At 48.4% G+C, this 19,709-nt stretch overlaps 1 protein-coding gene across 1 annotated transcript in view; it reads left to right on the top strand.

The window, feature by feature from the left end:
- The window catches only part of CENPK (centromere protein K), a 220,695-nt gene that overhangs the window by 109,612 nt on the left and 91,374 nt on the right, over positions 1 to 19,709 (top strand). Inside the window, exons 7-8 of the mRNA XM_069222771.1 lie at positions 9,605 to 9,687; positions 11,104 to 11,202. Of these exons, the coding sequence (XP_069078872.1) occupies positions 9,605 to 9,687; positions 11,104 to 11,202 (182 nt within the window). The remainder of the gene's footprint in view (positions 1 to 9,604; positions 9,688 to 11,103; positions 11,203 to 19,709) is intronic.

Genomic DNA, 19,709 nt, shown 5'->3' with positions numbered 1-19,709 from the left:
GTGGCGGTTCATGTGGCTTCTTTATCGTTTCTGCATGTGGTCTTATTGTCAGTGCAGGGACCTCAGGGCGCCAACCGGGCAACCTCTTGCTCAGGGCCACCCCTTGGGGCATGCCGCTCCCCGGCCTCCCCCACCTCGGTGTTTGTTGTTCCCTTGGTTAATGCGTCCCATGTCGTCGCCAGTTCTTCCCAGGTCGGGGCGATAGGAACAAGTCAGACGCCCTTAGCTTCCTCAGCTTTCAGGACCTGTAGTTCGGCCCTGGACCATTTCGCAACATCCCTTTTCCAATCTGTAAGTGATGGGCAGACTGGGGCCCTCCAGCCCCTCGAGATCAGCCTTTTATAGAGGGCCAGCGTTAGGCCTAGAAAACACCCTCTTACTTTCCCGTTGAACTCAGTCGGCCTGAGTCCCAGCAAGCACAGGTCCGGGGTGGGCCTTAACTCCCCACCGAGTAGCCGGAATAAGGCAGCCAGTGCCTCCCTCCAGCCGATCTGGAGCACCGGGCACCCCCACACCATATGGTCAAAATCCGCCTTGCCCCCCTGGCATCTTGGGCATGTCCTGGGGGTACCTCCATACATTCGGAATAGCCGGTGCGGTGTGAGATACGTTCTGTGTAGATAATTATATTGGATGTAACGTAGTCTCATGTTACGTGAGACCACCCGGGGGTATGCTAGTATTTTGTTCCATTCCGATTCGGTTAATTCCCTCCCAATGGTGCCTTCCCATCGCTCCCTCAGGGATTGCAAAGGGTCCAATGCTGCGTGGGCCTGGGCCCAGTAGATTTTGGCTATCAGGTGGGGCTCACCCCCCGAAGACAGCAAAAGGTGCAGTACCCCGTGGACTGCAGGCTCTGCGTTTATCGTGCACCAGTGATCTTTCAGGGCGTGAACCAGCCTCCCAAAGAGCAGTAACTGGCCCTGGGGAACACCGGCTTCCGTTAGGGCAGAGAAATCCCTCAGTACCCCCCGTTAAAGAGGTCGCCCACGGTCACAATCCCTGCTCTAGTCCATGGGCCAAGTCCGAGGCCTCCCGGGCCCAGTCCCCCAGCTCCTAGGACCAGTGCCGAAACCGGCAGGGCCGGAGAATAAGGGGGGCCCACTCCCACTCTTTTCATGCACCTCTTTCAACATGCCAATGCAACATTCGTCATAATGTTGCTACCAGGTAAGGTTATCTTCCTACCTATCATGCGTGCTACGATCCATGTTGCATCTTTTGTCCCCAGAGGTGTGCACATGTCCAGTGGTCCTCTGCCTGACATCCAGCCAGATACCCATTGTAGCTGGGATGCCAAGTAATAAGCCTCAAAGTCGGGGCGCCCAGTCCTCCCATTTGGGTCGGTCTGCAGAGGGTTGTGAGTGCAGTGCGCCTACGACCATCATCCCATATTAGTTCCCTTAGCAGCATGTTCAGGTCGCGGAACCATGTTGGGGGGATCAGCAGTGGTAGATTTGCGAAGTAATAGAGGAGTCGGGGAAGCATGATCATTTTGGACAGTGCCACTCTAGCCATTACTGTGAGTTTCAAAGAATGCCAGAATCCCACCGAGGACCTCAGTGATCGCAGTGCCCTGCCCAGATTACCTTCCCTGAGATCTCCCAGCTCGTGGAATATCTGGATACCTAGATATTTGAAAGTACGGGGGGCCCAGTTCATGTCCATCGGGCATGACGTAGGACGCACGCCATCAGGAGACAGAGGGAACACGTACGTTTTGCCGCGGTTTAGGCGGAGTCCGGAGACCTCGCCAAAGTTCTCTAAGACACTGAGGGCCCAGGGGAGGCTGCTGTTACCATCCCCAAGGTATATTAGTATGTCGTCAGCGTACAGGGAGAAAATGTGTTCAGTTGGTCCGTACATTACACCCCGTCCTACTCCCTCCTCCCGCAGTCGGCTCGCGAGAGGCTCAATCGCTAGGGCAAACAGAAGCGGGGAGAGGGGGCATCCCTGTCTAGTTCCACAAAACACTGGGTATGCTCTGGATATGATTTTACCCGTCTTCACTCTTGCTAGTGGGGACGAATATAGTAGGTCAACCCATCTCACCCAGTTCTCACCCAGGCCCATCCTCATCATCACCGACCTCAGGTAGTCCCACCTTATTGAATCGAAAGCCTTTTCGAAGTCCACCGCCAACAGGAGCCCGGTCGGTGGAATTGATTCTCGGGGCATGTGCATGACAGAGAAAAGACGCCTAAGGTTTAGGGAGGTGCTGCGGCCCGGAATGAAGCCGTTTTGATCAGCATGGATCAGCGTGGGCCTATGGGGGAGCAGGCGATCGGCCAAGATCTTGCTAAGGATCTTAAAGTCGCTGTTCAGCATTGACAGAGGGCGGAAATCTGTCACCGAGGCCTCACTATTGGTGGACTTAGGGAGTGGCACTACTAGTGCTTCGCGCATCGTGTCTGGTAACTGACCGCACCGCAACGCCTCCGCATACATTTCCGCTAAGTTTGGGGTTAACAAGGATCTATATTTTTTGTAAAAGTCCATGGGAAGACCATCCGTTCCGGGGGTCCTCCCAGGAGCCAGATGCGCTATTGCGTCGTTGATCTCTTCTAAGGTCACTGCCCCTCCCAGGCTATCTCTGTCCTCTGGTCTCAGTTCCCGGATCGGGGTCTGTCGCAGATAATTGTCAAAGATCACTGGCTCCAGGCTGCTAGGTCTACCATACAGGTGCATGTAATAATCTCTGAATGCGTCGTTGATGGGGCCTGGGCTAAGTCTACGGTTTCCCTCTTTGTCTGTTACACTAGTGATGGGTTCACTGCTCCCGCCCGGGCGCACCAGCCATGCCAGAAGCCTGCCCGACCTCCCCTCCTCTGATTGCAGGGATGCCAGGTATTTCTGCATGCTGTGACATCTGAGCTTTTCCTCGGCTTGGGAGTGTTCTCTGCGGGCACGGTTATATTCTTCCTCCTCGTGTGCTGCAAGGCCCAGGCTTAGTTCGCGCTCGTGTATGATCTTCTCTAACGCAGTGAGCTCCTTTTCTAGTGTTTTCCTCACCCCTACTGACTGCCCCAGGCAAAAACCCCTCATCCCCACCTTAAGTGTCTCCCACTCCACTGCCCTGGAGGAGGTGGTTCCTCTATTGATCTCAATGTGTTCTGATAGGTAGTCTCGTAGTGCCTCTCTATACGCTTGATCCTCGAGCGCCGCGGGGGCAAGCCGCCATGACGGTATGGGGGGTCTATCCTGCAATGTCCTCAATATTAATAATAGTGGGTTGTGGTCTGAGATTGTTCGGGCTAGGTATTCAGAACGTGTCATCCCACGGGCCAAGCCCGTGGTGCAGACCACCCTGTCAATTCTGGTGTGGACGTGGTGGAGGCCCGAGTAAAACGAGTAGTCCCTGTTGGTTGGGTGGTGAACCCGCCATATGTCCACTAACCCCCATGAGTCAAGCCATTTGACCAAGTTTTGTGCTATTTTAATTGATATTGCTCCCTGTAGCGGTAGGGTGGATCTATCCATGTTTATGTCTAGTACTGCGTTAAAATCCCCACCTATTAGTACCTCCCCTGTTTGCTGGCGGGTAAGATGTTGCGATAGGTTCGTCATGAATGAAACCTGATCTTGGTTAGGGGCGTAGATGCAACTCAAGACTAATGGGGTCCCATGTAGTTTACCTTCCAATATTACAAACCTGCCCTCTTTGTCTATGTTTGCGGTTTCAATTGTCAGGGGGACACCTGCTCTGATCCATATCATTGCGCCCCTTGCGTAGGCTGAGTACTCCGTAGCGAACACTGGCCCTCTCCATCTTCGTCTGAGTTTCTCTCCCTCCCCTGGGGCTAGGTGGGTCTCTTGTAGCATTGCTATCTGCACCCCCCTTCTCTTTAGGAATGACAATATTCTGTGTCTTTTGGCATGGGTACCCATCCCCCTGACATTCCAGGTTATGATATTGTAATCTGCCATCTTGTTCTTGGGATCTGACAATTGGAGGACCAGTGCGCCCGGCATTTCAATCTACCCATTGTTGCGCTCGTTCCTACATTGTGATAACAATAATTGCCCATGCTGTTGGATTAACTCGGAACTGTGAACCCCAACTCCCCCTCCCCAGGGCACCCTCGGAACTGTGGGTAGCCCAAAAAAACGTGCAACGTTGCAACTTTACCAAACACATAGTTACAGTACTCGCCAGCCAAGCCAGGTAGGCGAGAGGTATAGTCAGGGGGGAGGCGGCCAGGTCCGGAGGGGCCAATCATTCGTTCAGTTCGTTATGACTTCAGGCCCAGTCACGCGGTCAGGTCAGCCAAGCTCATCAGCTGTTTGCGGAGTCACCTTTGGTGCCCGGGACGGGCTCCCCGAGCCCCCGGCGGATGATACTATCGTGCCATCGGAGTCCGCCTCCGAGCCCTCCTGGGAGGACACTTCGCAACCGACCCGGGCCGCCGCCTCCAGGGCCGCTCTTCTGCCTGTTTCCCTCTGCGTTTTCGTCGGGGCCAGGCTCGGGCGACCCCCGGGCCTCTTCCGCCCAGTCGCCCGGCGGGCTCCGCCAGCTCCAACCTCCGTCAGCGTTGGTCGTAGTGTTTGGGCCCCACGCCTCTCGAGCCAGTCCCATGCCTCCTCCGGGGACTGGAAGAAAGAGGTCTTTCCATCCACGATCACTCTCAGCCTTGCAGGGTATAAGAGCGAGTATTGTATCCCTTCAGTTCGTAATGCTCTTTTGACCGCTAAGAATGAGGCTCGCCTGTTCTGGACCTCCAGTGTAAAGTCTGGGAATAGTGTCACTTCTCTGTTTGCTACCTTGAACGGGCCCGATTCTCTGGCTTTCTGTAGGAGAATATCCCTGTCATTGTAATGCAGTAGTTTAGCAATTACAGCACGGGGGTCTGCCAGGAGCCAGCGGTCTTGATGGCACTCGGTGGGCGCGTTCCAACGTGTAGTAGGGAGTCAGGCATCCCGGCGCAACCGTTGTGCTCAGCCAATTCTCCAGGAATTCTACCATGTTCTCTCCTTCGGACCCCTCAGGAAGGCCCACCACTCGTACGTTGTTCCTTCTATTCCTCCCCTCAGCGTCTTCGGCGCGTTGTTCAAGTCTTGCTACTCTGTCAGCCAGTGAGGTTACTTCCGCCGCCATGTCTTTCTGCCTTGGGGTGATGTCGGCCAGCGTAGTCTCCGTGTCTTTGACTCTGTCAGCCAGCTTGTGATGTTCGGCTCTCAGGAGACCCACCTCAATCGCGACCTGGTTGATTTCTCGTTGCAGTGTTGACTTTGTGTCCTCTATAGCCCCCAGTATTTTGTCTAGAGTGTCTTGAACTTTGGAGTGTGGCTGGTTCAATAGTTCTGCTGCTCCGTCCCCGGGGGGTGTTGGGGGGTCCATGGTTCTGCTCTTATGTCGGCCTTTAGAGGGCATCGGTCCGACCAGGAGGTTTGACCCAGGGAAGGGGCCGGACACCAACCCGGGCGCTGTTGTAGGAGTCGCCGCCGGGAATCACCCCACGTTTTAGGCTCTGCAGCCTTGGTGCTGTTCGTGGGCTTCACTGGGCGGGCCCTGGGCGCACGGCCGGTCGTAATCTGCTTCAGGGGGGGGGTTCCGGCGCGGCTATTTGTGAGTGTTCGCCGCTCCGGGCAGCGTCAACCCCCTCGCCTGTCCCCGCCGGCGGGACCCGCCGCGCCAGCCGGCGTCAGGCGCGCGGCGCCGCCAGGGCGAAGCCGATCCCCGCTCAGTGTACCCACTTTTCCGCCGATAGCACCAGTGTGCTCGTGGGTATTCTCGCTCGCCTGCGTAATACGTGCGGACAATGGCCGGTGGTGTACCAGGATATCGCGGGGGCCCCCAAATGGTGGTACAATGTTGACTGCGCCTCCTCAAAGGGGGAGATAGGGGGTGTCACTCACCCTACCGGCCATCCTCATGCTGGTTGCTGCCAGGGAGGGCCTTCTGCCGCATACTGCTGCCGCCCAGAGTATCCATGTGGGGCAAATGCTTGTGCTCACGGGGCGGCCCCATTGGGAACAGGGCCACACCCGTTTACCCAGTTTTGGGCGAGGCGCCCCTTCAGGGGGGGCACCAGCAGGTCCAGCGATGCCCCCACAGCATTGTCGGGTCCCGCCTCCGAAATCCGGAGCTCGAGCGATTTCGCCATCTCTTGCCGGCAGCTCCTCCCGCGCACACCGCGGCCCGCCGCTCACGCGAGGCCACGGCTTCGGAGGGGATGAAAGGCCGCAGGTCTCCTCGCCGTCCGGGCAGCTACACGCGGGCCGCAATGCTCACCGGGCCCGACCCGGGGGTCCCGCCGTTCCGCCCACTTTCCGGCAGCTCGGCCGGACGATTTAGCGCACAGACGGCTTGTGCTGGCGTGCTGGGCCTAAGTTCTCAAGCTGGCCCCTCCGGAGCCGAGTTCTTAAGCGGCCGCCATTGTCGAAGTCCTGGCCACGCCCCCATGTGCATATATCATATGCCACTTTTCATTCATGCTATTGAGAGCATAAAACATGGTATATAAGAGGTATCTGAAGAAATGACCCCCTGTAGTCTAACTTTCCAAGTCACCCTTAATATTATACAATTCTATATTTTAAACAAGACGTGCTCAAGGTGAGCAGAACAGTGTCTCAGTGGTCCGTGATTGGTTTATCAGTTTGACCGCAAGGTGGGTGAAACATAGTACAAAGTTGGACCTGAAAAATGGATGATTACGGATAGTGATCCTACTGCTAGAAGATAGACCTAAGATTCAACTAGGGGATCCTTGTCTCCCCCGCTCCCTTGGCTGTCTTTGTGGAAGCCATTGTCTCTTGTCCATTCTGGGGTTGATCCCCTTCTGAGCTGTCCTGTGGAGGAAGTGCTGCCTCCTTCAGATCTGTAAAATGGTGTGTTTCGTTTCAGTAGTCAAAAGCCAGACCGAAGGGGTATGTCAATATATATATATTTGTTTGCATAATCTATCCATCATCAATCTGAAGTGTAATCGTTGGGCCAGGGTAGCTGGAGCTAAATCCTGAAAAACTGAGCATTTCACCCCCTTGAAGGACACCTCCGTTTTCCTTCTAGGAATGTAGCTTCGCCAGTATGTCTCAAGGACGTCTCGCTTCCCCTTGCACCAATGGGCCAACTCTGTGGACTCAATCAATTTTTACTTTGTCCCCTAGAAGTTCTGAAAATAAACCCACCACAAAAGCCTCCTGGTCTGGGCCCTCTACACTCTCCTCCAAGTTTCTCAAACAAATGTTATTGCGATGTGGGCGATTTTCCAGGTTCTCACATTTAGGTTTTGTGTTGTGGCGGTTAAATTTAAAGTGATCACAGGAGGTCTCCAGCTTGCCTACTCGGTGCTCATGGGTTTGACATTTAGCTTCCAGATCGAGTTTACGAGTCCCAATCGAGTTGCCACTTTATTGTAGCGTGAGCTTGGAGTTGAGATTAGACCGTAGAGTTTCCAGGGACGAACCCAGGTCTGTTTTAAGTTCTTCCCATAGCTCCTTTTTGAAGTCTTGTAGACAGTAATATGACTGACTTCTGGAAGGGTATTTTTTCTTTGCATATAGAATGTCGTGTTGTAATGTGTGAATTATAGTGTAAAGAATGGGAGGGGTGGCGTTTATTTTATTCTTTTTTATCATTTAGAAGATGCAACAGCAAGGACTGAATGTTCTTTCTTTTCTTCAGGAATTGTATTATATCATTTTATTGTTATGTACTATTTATACATGTAGACCTCTTTGGAGTTCCAAATCATGATAATAAATAATTGAATTGAAGTCTTGTAGAGAGGTAAGTAAATCTTCTTTGGTTAGAGCCATTTCCTTGTCTGAGCTTGTAGTGGAGTGGAGGTCCTGTGCTTCGGCCGTTTGGAAGTAACTCAACACTATTTATTTGCGTTTTTTTCAGAGGCATGTGGGAGCCTGGGGGCTGTAAAGCGTAGTAGAGAAGACTCCACCTAAGCATTCCCCCTGTAGGAGTGGGTTGGGAATGTGCCTCTGTGGATGAGTAGTATCTTCCAGCGTGCTATTGCCTGTGAGTCTCGTCAACACCAGCCTTTCACTAAACCCAGCAGTGTGCCATAAAGAACAAAATCAAACTGTTCTACCTACATTGCTTTCTCGTGTCTCCACTAATAATCCAGATCAGGCTTTTCAATCGAGTAGCTGGTGAGCCACTGGTAGCTCTCCTGATACCTGCAAGTAGCAGTGTGTAGTCCAGCCTAGTAAATTAAAAACCTTTCCTTGGTTAAATTAATATGTTTATCAAAATTGAAAAGTGTGTACTCAAGAAGAAAATAGTTTATTGTCAGAGCTTACACGCTGCTGTTTGGAGAAAAAAAATTAAATTTTGAAAATATATTTAAAGGTGATATTTAAGTGGCAACTTATGCTTTGTTAGGGAGACTAAATACAAATATTAGCATGGTGCCAGGGTATTTGCAGCTATGGCAGTTATTTATTATTAACTGTGTAGATGTAGTCCATATTGGTAACAGTGTTTTGCATTACTGCTGACAACCCTGCTTGATGCACTGAGATAATCACTGCTGGTAATCTTGCATAGGGTGGTCACTAATGTAATTGTGTCTGATATGGTCACTATTATAACACTTATGTTAATAGTAGCTTGTGATTATTTTTATTAAACATAAGTAGCTCCTTTTATTAAAGAAAAGGTTGGAGACCCTTGATAATTTACTAATTATATGTTATATCTGTTTACAGATGTTATTTACGTAATCTGCAGGCACAAATGCTGTTTATCACATTAAACCCTGCCGTATTGGCCTTGCCATTTCTGACAAATAAATATCAGAAATGAGTTTTTCAATGTATAGAAAACATGTAGGAGATAAAGAATTCACTATGATAAACAAATTGATGTAAATAATCCCCTCATAAATTCCAATGGAAGCACTTCATTGAAGACAGTCGCATGCACTTGGATGGACCAACTCGCAGTCTGTGCATTTTAAAGAACTGGTAGCAGTACATCTGTAAACCACTGCCATGTCAAAACGGAGTTAAAACTGTTGGAAAACAAATTACATAGTCATTGACAGGTAATTGGCTAAAGCGAGCAAAAACAGAAAAGGAACAGCTGAACACGTGTATTATTTGAGATGAAAAGAGCTGAACACAAACAAACAATAACACCGAAACGAGAAAAGCTTGTGACACAAAAATGTGAATAGGAAAATTCTTCTCCCCATGAAAATACGAAAATTATATTGATATAATGTTTAGAAATACAAAATGATACAATGAACCACAATCAAATTTATCCTCGGTGCAGCGTGTACAGAATGTTCACAAAGACCTGCTGGAGTTGCTGTGTGCCAGCTGGGCCACGTTTCCCAACATCGGTTTCATGCATCAGACCTTTAGGAAGAAGGAACATGGAATTTTGTCAAAACATGCTGTTTTTTTTAGAAGACCTTAAATATATTGTTGCGTCAATTGAAAAAAGCAGAATAACCTATAGCTTCTCCATGTGTACAGCTTTGCAGTTTTGTGGCAGATTACAGTATCACCCCAGTATTATTGATTCATTTGAGCAAGCTGCATGTCAGTGAAGCCGCTGACGTTTTTTGGTATTGGTACCTTGGAGATTCCCTCTGTCTTAAATGATGTCATTTACAGAAATGTTTTTATCTTACAGCTTCAAAAAGTTAATCGGGAGCTTGAAATGGTCCTTTCTTCTGTTCGGTCGAAGAATAGGAAGCTGAAAGAAGAGCTGAAAATGTAAGACTTGAAGCAACATAGTCAGCCATATTGAATCAGTTGTTTTCATGTTTGGTCTACCTGCCCAAGGCCTGATTTAGACTTTGTATTGATGCAAAATCCTCTGATTCATGGAGGAAGTGTTAAATCTGGAGGTGATTCCAGTGGTAGAATTTTCTCTTCCCTGCAATGCATATGTTAGAGAAACTTCTTGTGGTGGCTTTGGCCGCAAATGTAAGATTGCCTCTGGAAATCGTAGGCTATCCCATTAACACATGACCCTAATAAGGCCCCAGTTACTTCACAGTTTTTGGTACCACATCTATGTTGTGTAATGCATGCACCAGGATCCCACATGCGATGGGTAATTTCAGGAATGGGATTTCAGGTTTCGAATGTAAAGTTCCATTAAACCAAAAATGCTCTTGTGAGGCATCGGATCACACTCAACCTAGCTTAAATGTAAACCTCCAACTCTCCTAAAATGTGTTATTTGGAACCAAGGTCATGGTTTACAAATGCCACCTCAGCTTATTTACTTTTCATTAAAAGTTTCATGATAATATGGAGGGGAATAGAAAATTTCTCTCAGATTTGGGATTGCGAGATGTTGGGTAAAGCCAGCACATTTGAGGGTTTTACCGGGACACATTTTGCCTGTTTAAAAGTAGGCAGAATGTGTCCCGGGCAAACTCCATAGAATGATGGGAAAAGCTGCAACAGTCAGTGCTCAAACCCAGACTCCTGTGATTACTTTTCATTCTGACCAAGAAAACATCTAAGTGGGTGGTAATACTGCTGAACGTGGCAAATAGTCTGTCCAGTGGTACTGGTAATTGTGAGTGTCCCATACCCGCGTTGGTTTTCCTGTGTGCCTTGAAATGAGACCTTATTGTTGGTCAGGCTCTGACCACATAAAAAACACTAGAAGTTGCAAACTTATCTTTCACTGATTTGGCAGTGGAGCACCAAATCTAACTGGGTGTCCTTTCCTGGCATGAAAAGTCGCCCCTCTCTGCTTGTGTTACAGTTTTGCTGTATTTCATATGCCTTTGCATTTTCTAGACTGTTTGAGACTCTGCCTTCTGTCTCTGAAGGCCTCTTATTCCATTCTGTTCATTCACCACTTTTTGTGCACTTGTTCCTCTGCAAATTGAGTTTTGAGATCCATCATCAGACGCCTGCAAATTGAGGTCGTTAATGCGACCTCGTTCTGACCAGTGTTTAAGATCAGTAGAGAGTACAGTTTCGGCACACTGAATATAAGGCATACTGTCAGTCCTCTTTATAGTGCTTCTGTGAATAGCAAAGCAAGTTTGAGCGCTTCAAAAGAAAGTAATGGTTTGAAGAATCTGGTAAACACTTCTGGTAAACACTTCTCTTAAACATAGCCCACTAATCGCCCTGTTTATTTCAATGTTTTCTTCGTGCTGGAAGGGAACAGCGGTGGTTAGAAGAGCAGCAGCAGCTCGTTCAAGCTCTTTCGTCGAGGCAGGAGGAGCTGAAAAACCACGTCGTGCAGATTTCAGAGAAGAGGTATGTTTGTGTCGCACGTCCCTTATGATGTCGTTTGCTCAGATGCCTTGAGGGGGTTAATGCTGCAGATTCATGTGGGTCGGGGGATCCTGTAGAGTTGATTCTGTCTCTCTTGCTCTTCCCAGCCCTTCTCCTTTCTCTCTCACTCTCTCCCTCTGTTCTGGGCCCGTGTATGAGCGGCTCAGTAACCCCCTACCATTGGTATCGTTATCCTGGGGGCCGAGGGGCGGAGTCACACCGTGTTGCGAGTTTTAGGAGAATGCAGTGCGGATATCTGTAGGGCTTTAAGTGGGGTGGGTCCCTGCAGTCGCCTACGCAGCAGTAATTAAACATTCATTTGAAACGGGTTCCTATCGGCCTTTCTATTGATATCCCTTACAGAGAAAAACTCGGATCAATTTCTTCACATCGGTATCACATAAATAACGAAAAAACATTTTGTAATCCATGACAATGAGGCAGCTCCTGATTACATTTCAAATGTTTTGCTTAATTTACTTCCGTGAGAGTGTTTGATGTTTCCAAGATGTTGTTTTTCTGTATTTTTTTTTATCACGCAGCATATTGCGCATGTACCGAGCTTGCTGTGGGTTGGGTTGCCTCTTGGTGTCTGGCTGAGGTCGGGTTGTGGGTGGGTGTTTGAGAGCTTTTGAGAGTGAAGGTGGTGTGTGGGTGTCACAGTGTCTGTCAGTGGGTCATTCAAGTCTTCAGAATACGTGCTTATTCAGTTCTTGGGCATATTACTGTGGTAACACAAAAGTGTGTGTGAAGCAGGCACAAAGCTGCTGAAACAGTGACCGGGCAAAAGAACAAGAAGATGCAGTGTTTACAGGTGAGTGGGTGCTTTGTGCCTGTCGAGGGGTGGCGAAGTGAAGGAGATGCAAGGAAGTACATGCAGATGGACAGGGTGGAAAGAGGGTGCAGAAAAATGAAAGCGACTGGTGTGAAATATGTGGCTGGAAGATTTCAGAAAGATGTTGGCAGATAAAGGGTATAAGTGTCCCGCAAAGAGGCTGCAGAGGAAAGTAGTGTGGAAAGTGGTGTGCAGATGAGAATAGAAGTGATTGCGACATTCCGAAGACCACTACCCCTTTCACAGACCTCACTAATGTTTAATTCTGAGTCTCATTTTCAAAATTGAAATAAATGATGTTCTAATTTTAGATTACATGTTTTACATGATGCCCTTAATTATATAGGCCACATCTTTTGTAAAGAATATTCCTATTTATGCTCTATTGGCCACTCCCCTTTTAGAGATTCCCCCACCTTTTTCATCCCATTTAAAGTCCCAGGTATCTATATTTCTGATGGATACTGCAAATTCTCACCTTATGAATTTGCACAAGCACCAGACTGAATCCAGAAAAAACTCTAAAGCAGTGCTTTACTCCCTTGCTGGTACCACGTGACTCTGCATCAACACATTTCCCTCTGAAACTTCAGAACATAGCCACATATAAGTGTCACCAATGCACATTGATGTCAGTTCCTTTTTTCCGCTCCTCCAGTCGTGGTTCCAGAGCTCCACTCTTTAATTCTCACTCTGTGAAGAGATTTTCTTTCAAAATATTTCTAGTGTGCAAAGGATGTCACCTCCTAAAATGACAGTCTGTCACAAGCAGAAGTTAATTAATGATACCTACAATGTATGCCAGTGGTACAGGCATCCACCAGTAGTGTGAACACTTCCCCTGACAGGGAGTCAAAACAACCACAAGGATGTATGTTTTACCCAGCCAGTCCTGCCTTGTGGTTGATGAACTCAAGTTGTTTACTAGGTTGCTACACTTGTGCACTCTTGGACATGGCTGGTGAGATCTTACATGCGGTTCCAGAAGACTTAAGTTAAACCACATTTTTGGGATGCAGCCAAATGTGTCATCCTCTTGGCCCTAGTCGCCACGAATTGTCTAGATAGGGTTGTTGGAACCAGCGTGGTGCTTTAAATCCATGCCTAGATAAGGTCCACTGGCTTCTCCGGAGATGTACAGTCATACCTTTCGGCAGCCCTCGCCTGTTTGGTGAGAAGTCAGACTCGCCCCTAGAGCATTTTAAACAGAGCAGAGACACGGCATTCTCTGTTTGCCTTTCAGCTCCAGTCAGGCAATCCCCCCACAATCTAACCATTTTTGAGGATATGCCGGGGGTTTGGTGTATCGACAAAGTCAGATTCCACTTTCCATGCCTCCCAGCCTGGGGCTTTGGGCCCAAAAGACAATGACTGAGCTACCAGGGGCAGTACTCACCTCAGTCTTCTACCTCTTGGACTGCAGCCACCAAGCCCCTTTAGTGTGCCCTTACCAGCACACAGCCATCCAGTAGCAGGCCGGATCAGCAGACAGGATCAGCCGCTTCCACCAGGGGTAGTAACATATTACATCTGACAAATGAGTCTTGTAGATTGTCCAGCAGGGCTATGCCCCGCCATTCCTTTCCAACCGCACCTATCACCGCTATGATTATTTTTCATGTGATCATGTATTCGTTTTATGCCAGGAATTGAAGGCTTTTTTGGCCAAAGGAGCTATAGACTGGGTACTGACTTCTTAAGCAAGGACTGGGACCTATTCTCACTACTTTCATGTGCCGAAGAAGCACAATGGTCTCTGTCCTGTCCTAGATCTTTGCCCTCTCTTTCCCAATTCAAAATGCCAACCCTTGCCCAGGTTCACACTGCCCCAGAACTTGGAGACTGGATAGTGGCATTGAACCCGTAGGATGCTTATTTTCATATCCACAGCCTGCAGGCTCACAGATGTTACCTGTGGTTCAAGGTGGGCCACAAGCAGTTTCAGTTTGCCGTACTCAATTTTGGCATCACCATTGCTCCACGAATGTTCACCAAGGTGATGGTGGTGATTGCTACCCTTCTGCAGAGGTCTAGGGTATCGGTCTTCTTATACCTCAACAACTGCTTCTTGAAGTCTGGCTAGCCACAGTTAGATGCCAACCACCTCTTGAAAACTGCCGAATCAACCTGCCAAAGTCACACCGGACTCCTTTGCTTAGGCTTCTCGTCATCTGAACCATCTGAGATACGGTGCGCTTTCAAACCTTTTTACCAGAAAACGAGTCTAGGAAATTCAGGCTGTGATCCTTCTATTTCAGCTTCTGGCTTGGATCTCAGCCAGGGTAGCGCTGAGCCATCTTGGCCTAATACCTTCTTGCAACCCGCTTGCCTACATGCAAGATAGCATATCTAAGCTGAGCAGTAGAAGCTGACGTCTCAGTGGGCCCAGCACCAAGGGAACCTGTCAGCTGGCAGGGGTGACTGCAAAAGATCTGCAGTGGTGGCTGCTGAACTGCAGTTGCACCAGCAGCAGACCCCCCACTCCCTGGTCTACCCACTGTTGCTAGTGGTGATGGATGCATTGCTACTGGGTTTTGAGGGTGGAGGAGGGATAATAGAGGATTCTGATCTCTGGCAGATTACAAAAAAAAAACAACAACCCTCCATGTGGTACTGTACAAAGCAGGGCAGGGTGGGGTCCTATTCCAGTGCTAAGAGGCTCTAAACTTCTGAGCTGGCTGAATCGTCAGGGGTTTTCCCTGGTGGTACACCATCTGGCTGGAACTTTCAACACCTGGGTGCATGAACTCAATCGGTGCTTAGTGTAGCAGCAGTTACACTCGAATATCACACAGGATATCTTCCAACAGTGGGGAGAACACTGACTCAATCTCTTCTCCACTTCTGAGAATGCTCAACGTCAACACATTTGCACGCTGGAGTTCCCAAGAAGGGGTTCTCTCGGACACTCATTCAACTTAGCATGGAACAGAGGACTCCTGTATACCTTCTTGTCACTACCTTTTCTGTCCTCGGTTCCGAAAAACATCAGAATCTACTGGGTCCAAGTTCAGTGGCTCCGGAATGGCCAGGAGAGTGTGATAACCTAGATATTCAGAGTTTGAGCATCCTTCTTCCGATCAAGCTGCCACTTTGGGAGGACCTCCTGTCAGAGCAGCCGAGCAAGATTCTGCACCAGAGCCTGCACAACCTGCACCTCCATAAGTAGAGACTAAGCCGCAACAGTTGATCCCCTTTGAGCTTCCTCCCAAAGGCGTTGACAAAATCTGTGTATTGAGGGGGGGACACATTTGTGGCTTCGTTGGGTACCACCATTTGGATTCGCTGCAGGAAAAAACGTTGTTTGCTTTGTTTTTTCACACAGCAATTTCTTGCTCTAGACACGGCTAAATGTTACCTCTTGGCCCTTTTGCACTTTTTTATCTTTGCCGGACCAACTGTCCTTATTCAAATCACAGGTTCTGATGTATTTTCTAAAAGATTAATAGTGAATGTTTCCACCTAATTCCTTCATGTTGCCACAGTAGGACTTACATCTGGTTCTCACATTAATGTGTATCCCTTCTGAACCTCTGCATAGGTCTCCAATGTGCCTATTCACGCTAAACATGTTCCTAGTTGTGATAACATCCACTTGCTGAGTGAGTGAACTTAAGGACCTTTCAGTCCAGCTTCCTTATACCTTCTTTTTTTCTGGACAAACTGGTGTTAAGGACTAGAGCTGAGTGCTACCAAAGGTGGTAATGCCTTTTCATTTTGCGCAAGCCATCATCCTCCTGACCTGACATCATCATCCTGATCTTTTTCACTTCACCTTATCCCTTGATAGAGTAAGGAGAGATTACATAATTTGGATCCCAAGAGACCTCTCGGTTTTTACATCAATCATATCTAAACCCATCAGGTGGATAATCAGCACTTTGTGGGGTCCCAGGGGTGAAGAAGGGCATGGCTGTGCAGAAACAAGTCATCTCTCGATGAAGTGTCCTCTGCGTTAAGATCTGCTATGCATCAGCGAAAAAGTAGCCTCCAGAAAAACTGTGGTCTCTCTGTGTCAAGGCACGTGTGGAGTGCCTGTCCTGGAAATCTGTCAGGCAGCTACATGAGCATCCGTGCACATGTTCGTGAAGTCATGTTAGTCGAAATGGGCTTTTTGCCCACTCAGCCGTGCAGGGCTTTATAGTCACAGCCATTCCACAGATCCACCACCTTCGTAGGTACTATATTCGTATCTATTCACAAGTTGAGGTTAGATGTATCCATTAGAAGAACAAGTTACTAACCTTCGCTAACTCTCTTTCTAATGAATACTTTATCTAACCGCAGATTCCTCACTACTCTCTTTCCTCCCCTTTCTGCGGTATGGTCTCTTCCATCTAAAAAGATCACAATCTGGAATCTTCATACTGGCTTGTTCAATTAAGCAATGGGCTCCCGTGGGCACAGAAGAGCTCATGAAAGAAACTGATGTCAGCACGGATGGTTGATGCTTATATGCAGGTCTATTTATCACTTCCAGCGCGGAATGGTGTTGATGCTGTGTTGCATAGCACCCTCTACTGGTGTGCAGATCCACTGCTTTTGAGTTTTCCAGATCCAGTCTGGCACCTTGGGAAATTCACAAGGTGAGAAGTCTGCAGTTTGATAGAGTATTCACCAAAAAGAGCTTTACCAAAGGTAAGTAACTTGTTCTGCAAACCAAATGCTACATGTTTTTCCCCAGCTATTTGAGCCAGTCATTTGGCCTGCTTTCAGCATGTGACATGTTCAGGAGAAACACACTTGGCCCACACTGTTCCTGCTCGGTTTTCAATCGCTCTGGGGCCAGTAACTCTTGGATTATTGACCCACATATAATGACTGTTTGAGTTTCTGGTGACATTGTTTGAATAGTTCATAAATATCACCAGACCCAGAAGATGAAACTCCTGCGCTGTAAAAACAGAGATGTGGGGTATGCAACCCCCCCTCCCCGAGCCTCTGAGATCCCGGGTACCCCATCCCATGGCTCCCATTTTGATAATAAGGGCAGAGTAGCACGCCCCTGTTCCATGAACCTGTATGTGGCCCCATTCACCCCATCACTTGGGGCTATGTTTATTATAAGGAGATTCAAAGCTCCCCCTCCCTGAGCCTACATAAGGCCCCATGGACCCCATCACCTGGGTGGTTTTTATTATTTGGGAGTGGGGGACATGTGGCTCCACTCCCAGTGTGTCTGTCAGGCCCCAGGGATATCCATCCCTCAGGGCTGTTTTCACTTTGAGGGAAGGGAATGTGCAGCCCCCCTTCCCTGACCTATGGGGGCCGTTTTCACTTTTAGGGCAAGGGAGTATGCAGCCCCTCTTCCCTGACCCACACTAGGGCTCTGGGCCATTGTTTTTTTGTTTTTTTTTAAAGGGGGCATGAGCGTTCACAACACCTTCCCAGAGCCTAGATCAGGTCTGAGGACCCTATCCCTTGGGGCTAGATACAACAGTGTTCCAGGGACACCATCCTCAGGACGCTGCTGCTTTCTGTCTAGGTGGGTGCGGCATATTGTGCCCACACTCTCCCTGGCAGAGAACACAACTTTACTCCCTTCCGAGCTGGAGCAGTGGATAATGCTGCTCCTTTAAAGGCAGAAGCAAAGTGAATGAGCCGGCTACTGCCAGCACCACTATGGGTATTGACTGGGTAGCTGGCAGGGACCGTGAGGCCCTTGGGTCTCCCCCTGTGGCCCCCAATGAATAAGACATAGGAGCTCCAGGTGAGCACCGGGGCACACAATCCTGAAAAAAATGCTGGCTCCCCCCAGCACCTGGTATGGGCGCTGGAAGGAGAGCCGGCTGGGGCCAAAAGGTCAATGAGGATCCCTCTTTGTCCCCCAACAATTTTGATAATGTGGGTGCCCTCCAAGTTGCTTTTCTGGGGTGCACAAGGAGAGGCATAAGCACCTTGAAACCCCCCACAGTGTGAGAAACAGCAGCACAAATAAATATTATTCTTTTTTCTATTGTAGTACACTTTGCAGACTTTCATTGCATTAGAATTGAAATTTGTGTGCATGTTTAGCTTGCACAATATTGAATACAAATGTTGCATGCAAAAGGGGTCCTTGCCGTTTTGCGATCAACCAAATATTTTTGAGGAATGGAAGTTTTGAAGGATTTGTCTGAAAAAATATTAACTATAAACATTCCTCATTTCCAATAGCAAATGAATCAATCTCTCAGTGGGTTGTTTTAAAATGTATAAACACCCCTGGTCTACAGTACAATAGTTTTTCTGACATTAACATGAGACTGTTAAGGCACATGTGGAGACCGGCAAAAAACATGCCCACCAATGCTAGAAATGTTGACAAGGAGGACTTTTTAGGTCTTGCTGAGATAGCATATGTACAAGGTATTTTGTTATTGTACAGAGGGCTTAGATTCCACCCGTTGCTTATAATTGGTTGGCTTTATCATTACTCTCATTCCCCTGCTTCTCTTTGGTCAGGCCATGTTGACTGCACCTCCTTTTCGTGTTTTTTGTTCCTCCCCTGCAGCTTGGCCCAAGTACTCTTCCTTGGTGCGTAGGTTCTCATTATGCTAATGAGGCTACTGGATTTGGGAAACAGGATTACATGGATTGTGGCTACTAAGTAGAATTCCACATCACATGACGCCAGTCGGCCTAATTCGGGTTCTCCGGCTAACTAGCAGCGCCTCATCTCTGGCCGAGCTGATTGTGGCAACCGGGCACATGACAAGAAAGACTCCTCTGGGTAATTGTGGTCAGTTAGATCCCTTGCCTTTCTCTCAGTTACCAATGGCTCTCATACAGGCAAAGACTACGGAGGCAGAAAATGGTTCCAAAAGGATTTATTGAAATAACTGCATCTTAGATAAAAATGCATGCATTGGAAAAACTAGGATGATAAAACACAATAAAAACAATCAGGTGACTAACAGAGTAAAACACAAGAATAGTCCTACCATACTGTCACTAGGAGTGATGTATATATTTCTACTACCTACACTATGTCTGAGTACAACGAAATACGCCTAATCTGCCCTTCGGCTTTCCCCTCTGTGGGTACATCATCCCTCATACCTGGAGGAAGAAGCCTGTAGTCTAGAGAGACACCGTCCCCATGTGGACCAGGGGTCCGGCCGTCTAAGCAAGTAGCTGCAGCAAAGCAATCAGCATGCAGTCGTGGTCATCTGGCTGGAATCTACCTCGAACATGTCTAGGACACAGGGGTGTTTTTATAATAAAACAGCAAATATTCTAAGAAATAGTCCCCACGTATGAGTGTGTATTTTCTGTGAATGTTGATGACCCAGCATACCACGTTTTTCGGCAACCTTATCTGACTGTAGCCTGCCATACTGTCACTAGGAGTGATGTATATATTTCTCCAACCTACACTATGCCTGAGCACAGCGCAATAAGCCTAATCTGCACTTTGGGTTTCCCCCCTCGGGTTACATCATCCCTCATACCTGGAGGAAGAAGCCTGTAGTCTAGGGAGACACCACCCCCATGTGGACCAGGGGTCCGGCCGTGTAAGCAGGTAGCTGCAGCGAAGCAGTCCGCAGTCAGCATGCTGTCGTGGTCATCTGGCTGGAATCTCCCTCTAACTTGTCTGGGACGTGTCTTTGTCGTAGGTGGAACCAATGGCCCCAGCATTACTCTGATGACCAAATGTTTTTATTGTCCCTTG

Source organism: Pleurodeles waltl, chromosome 1_1 (genome assembly GCF_031143425.1).
Source record: "Pleurodeles waltl isolate 20211129_DDA chromosome 1_1, aPleWal1.hap1.20221129, whole genome shotgun sequence".
NCBI lineage: Eukaryota > Metazoa > Chordata > Amphibia > Caudata > Salamandridae > Pleurodeles > Pleurodeles waltl.
Note: the sequence above shows the minus strand (reverse complement) of the source record. Positions and strands in the feature narration are given on the sequence as shown.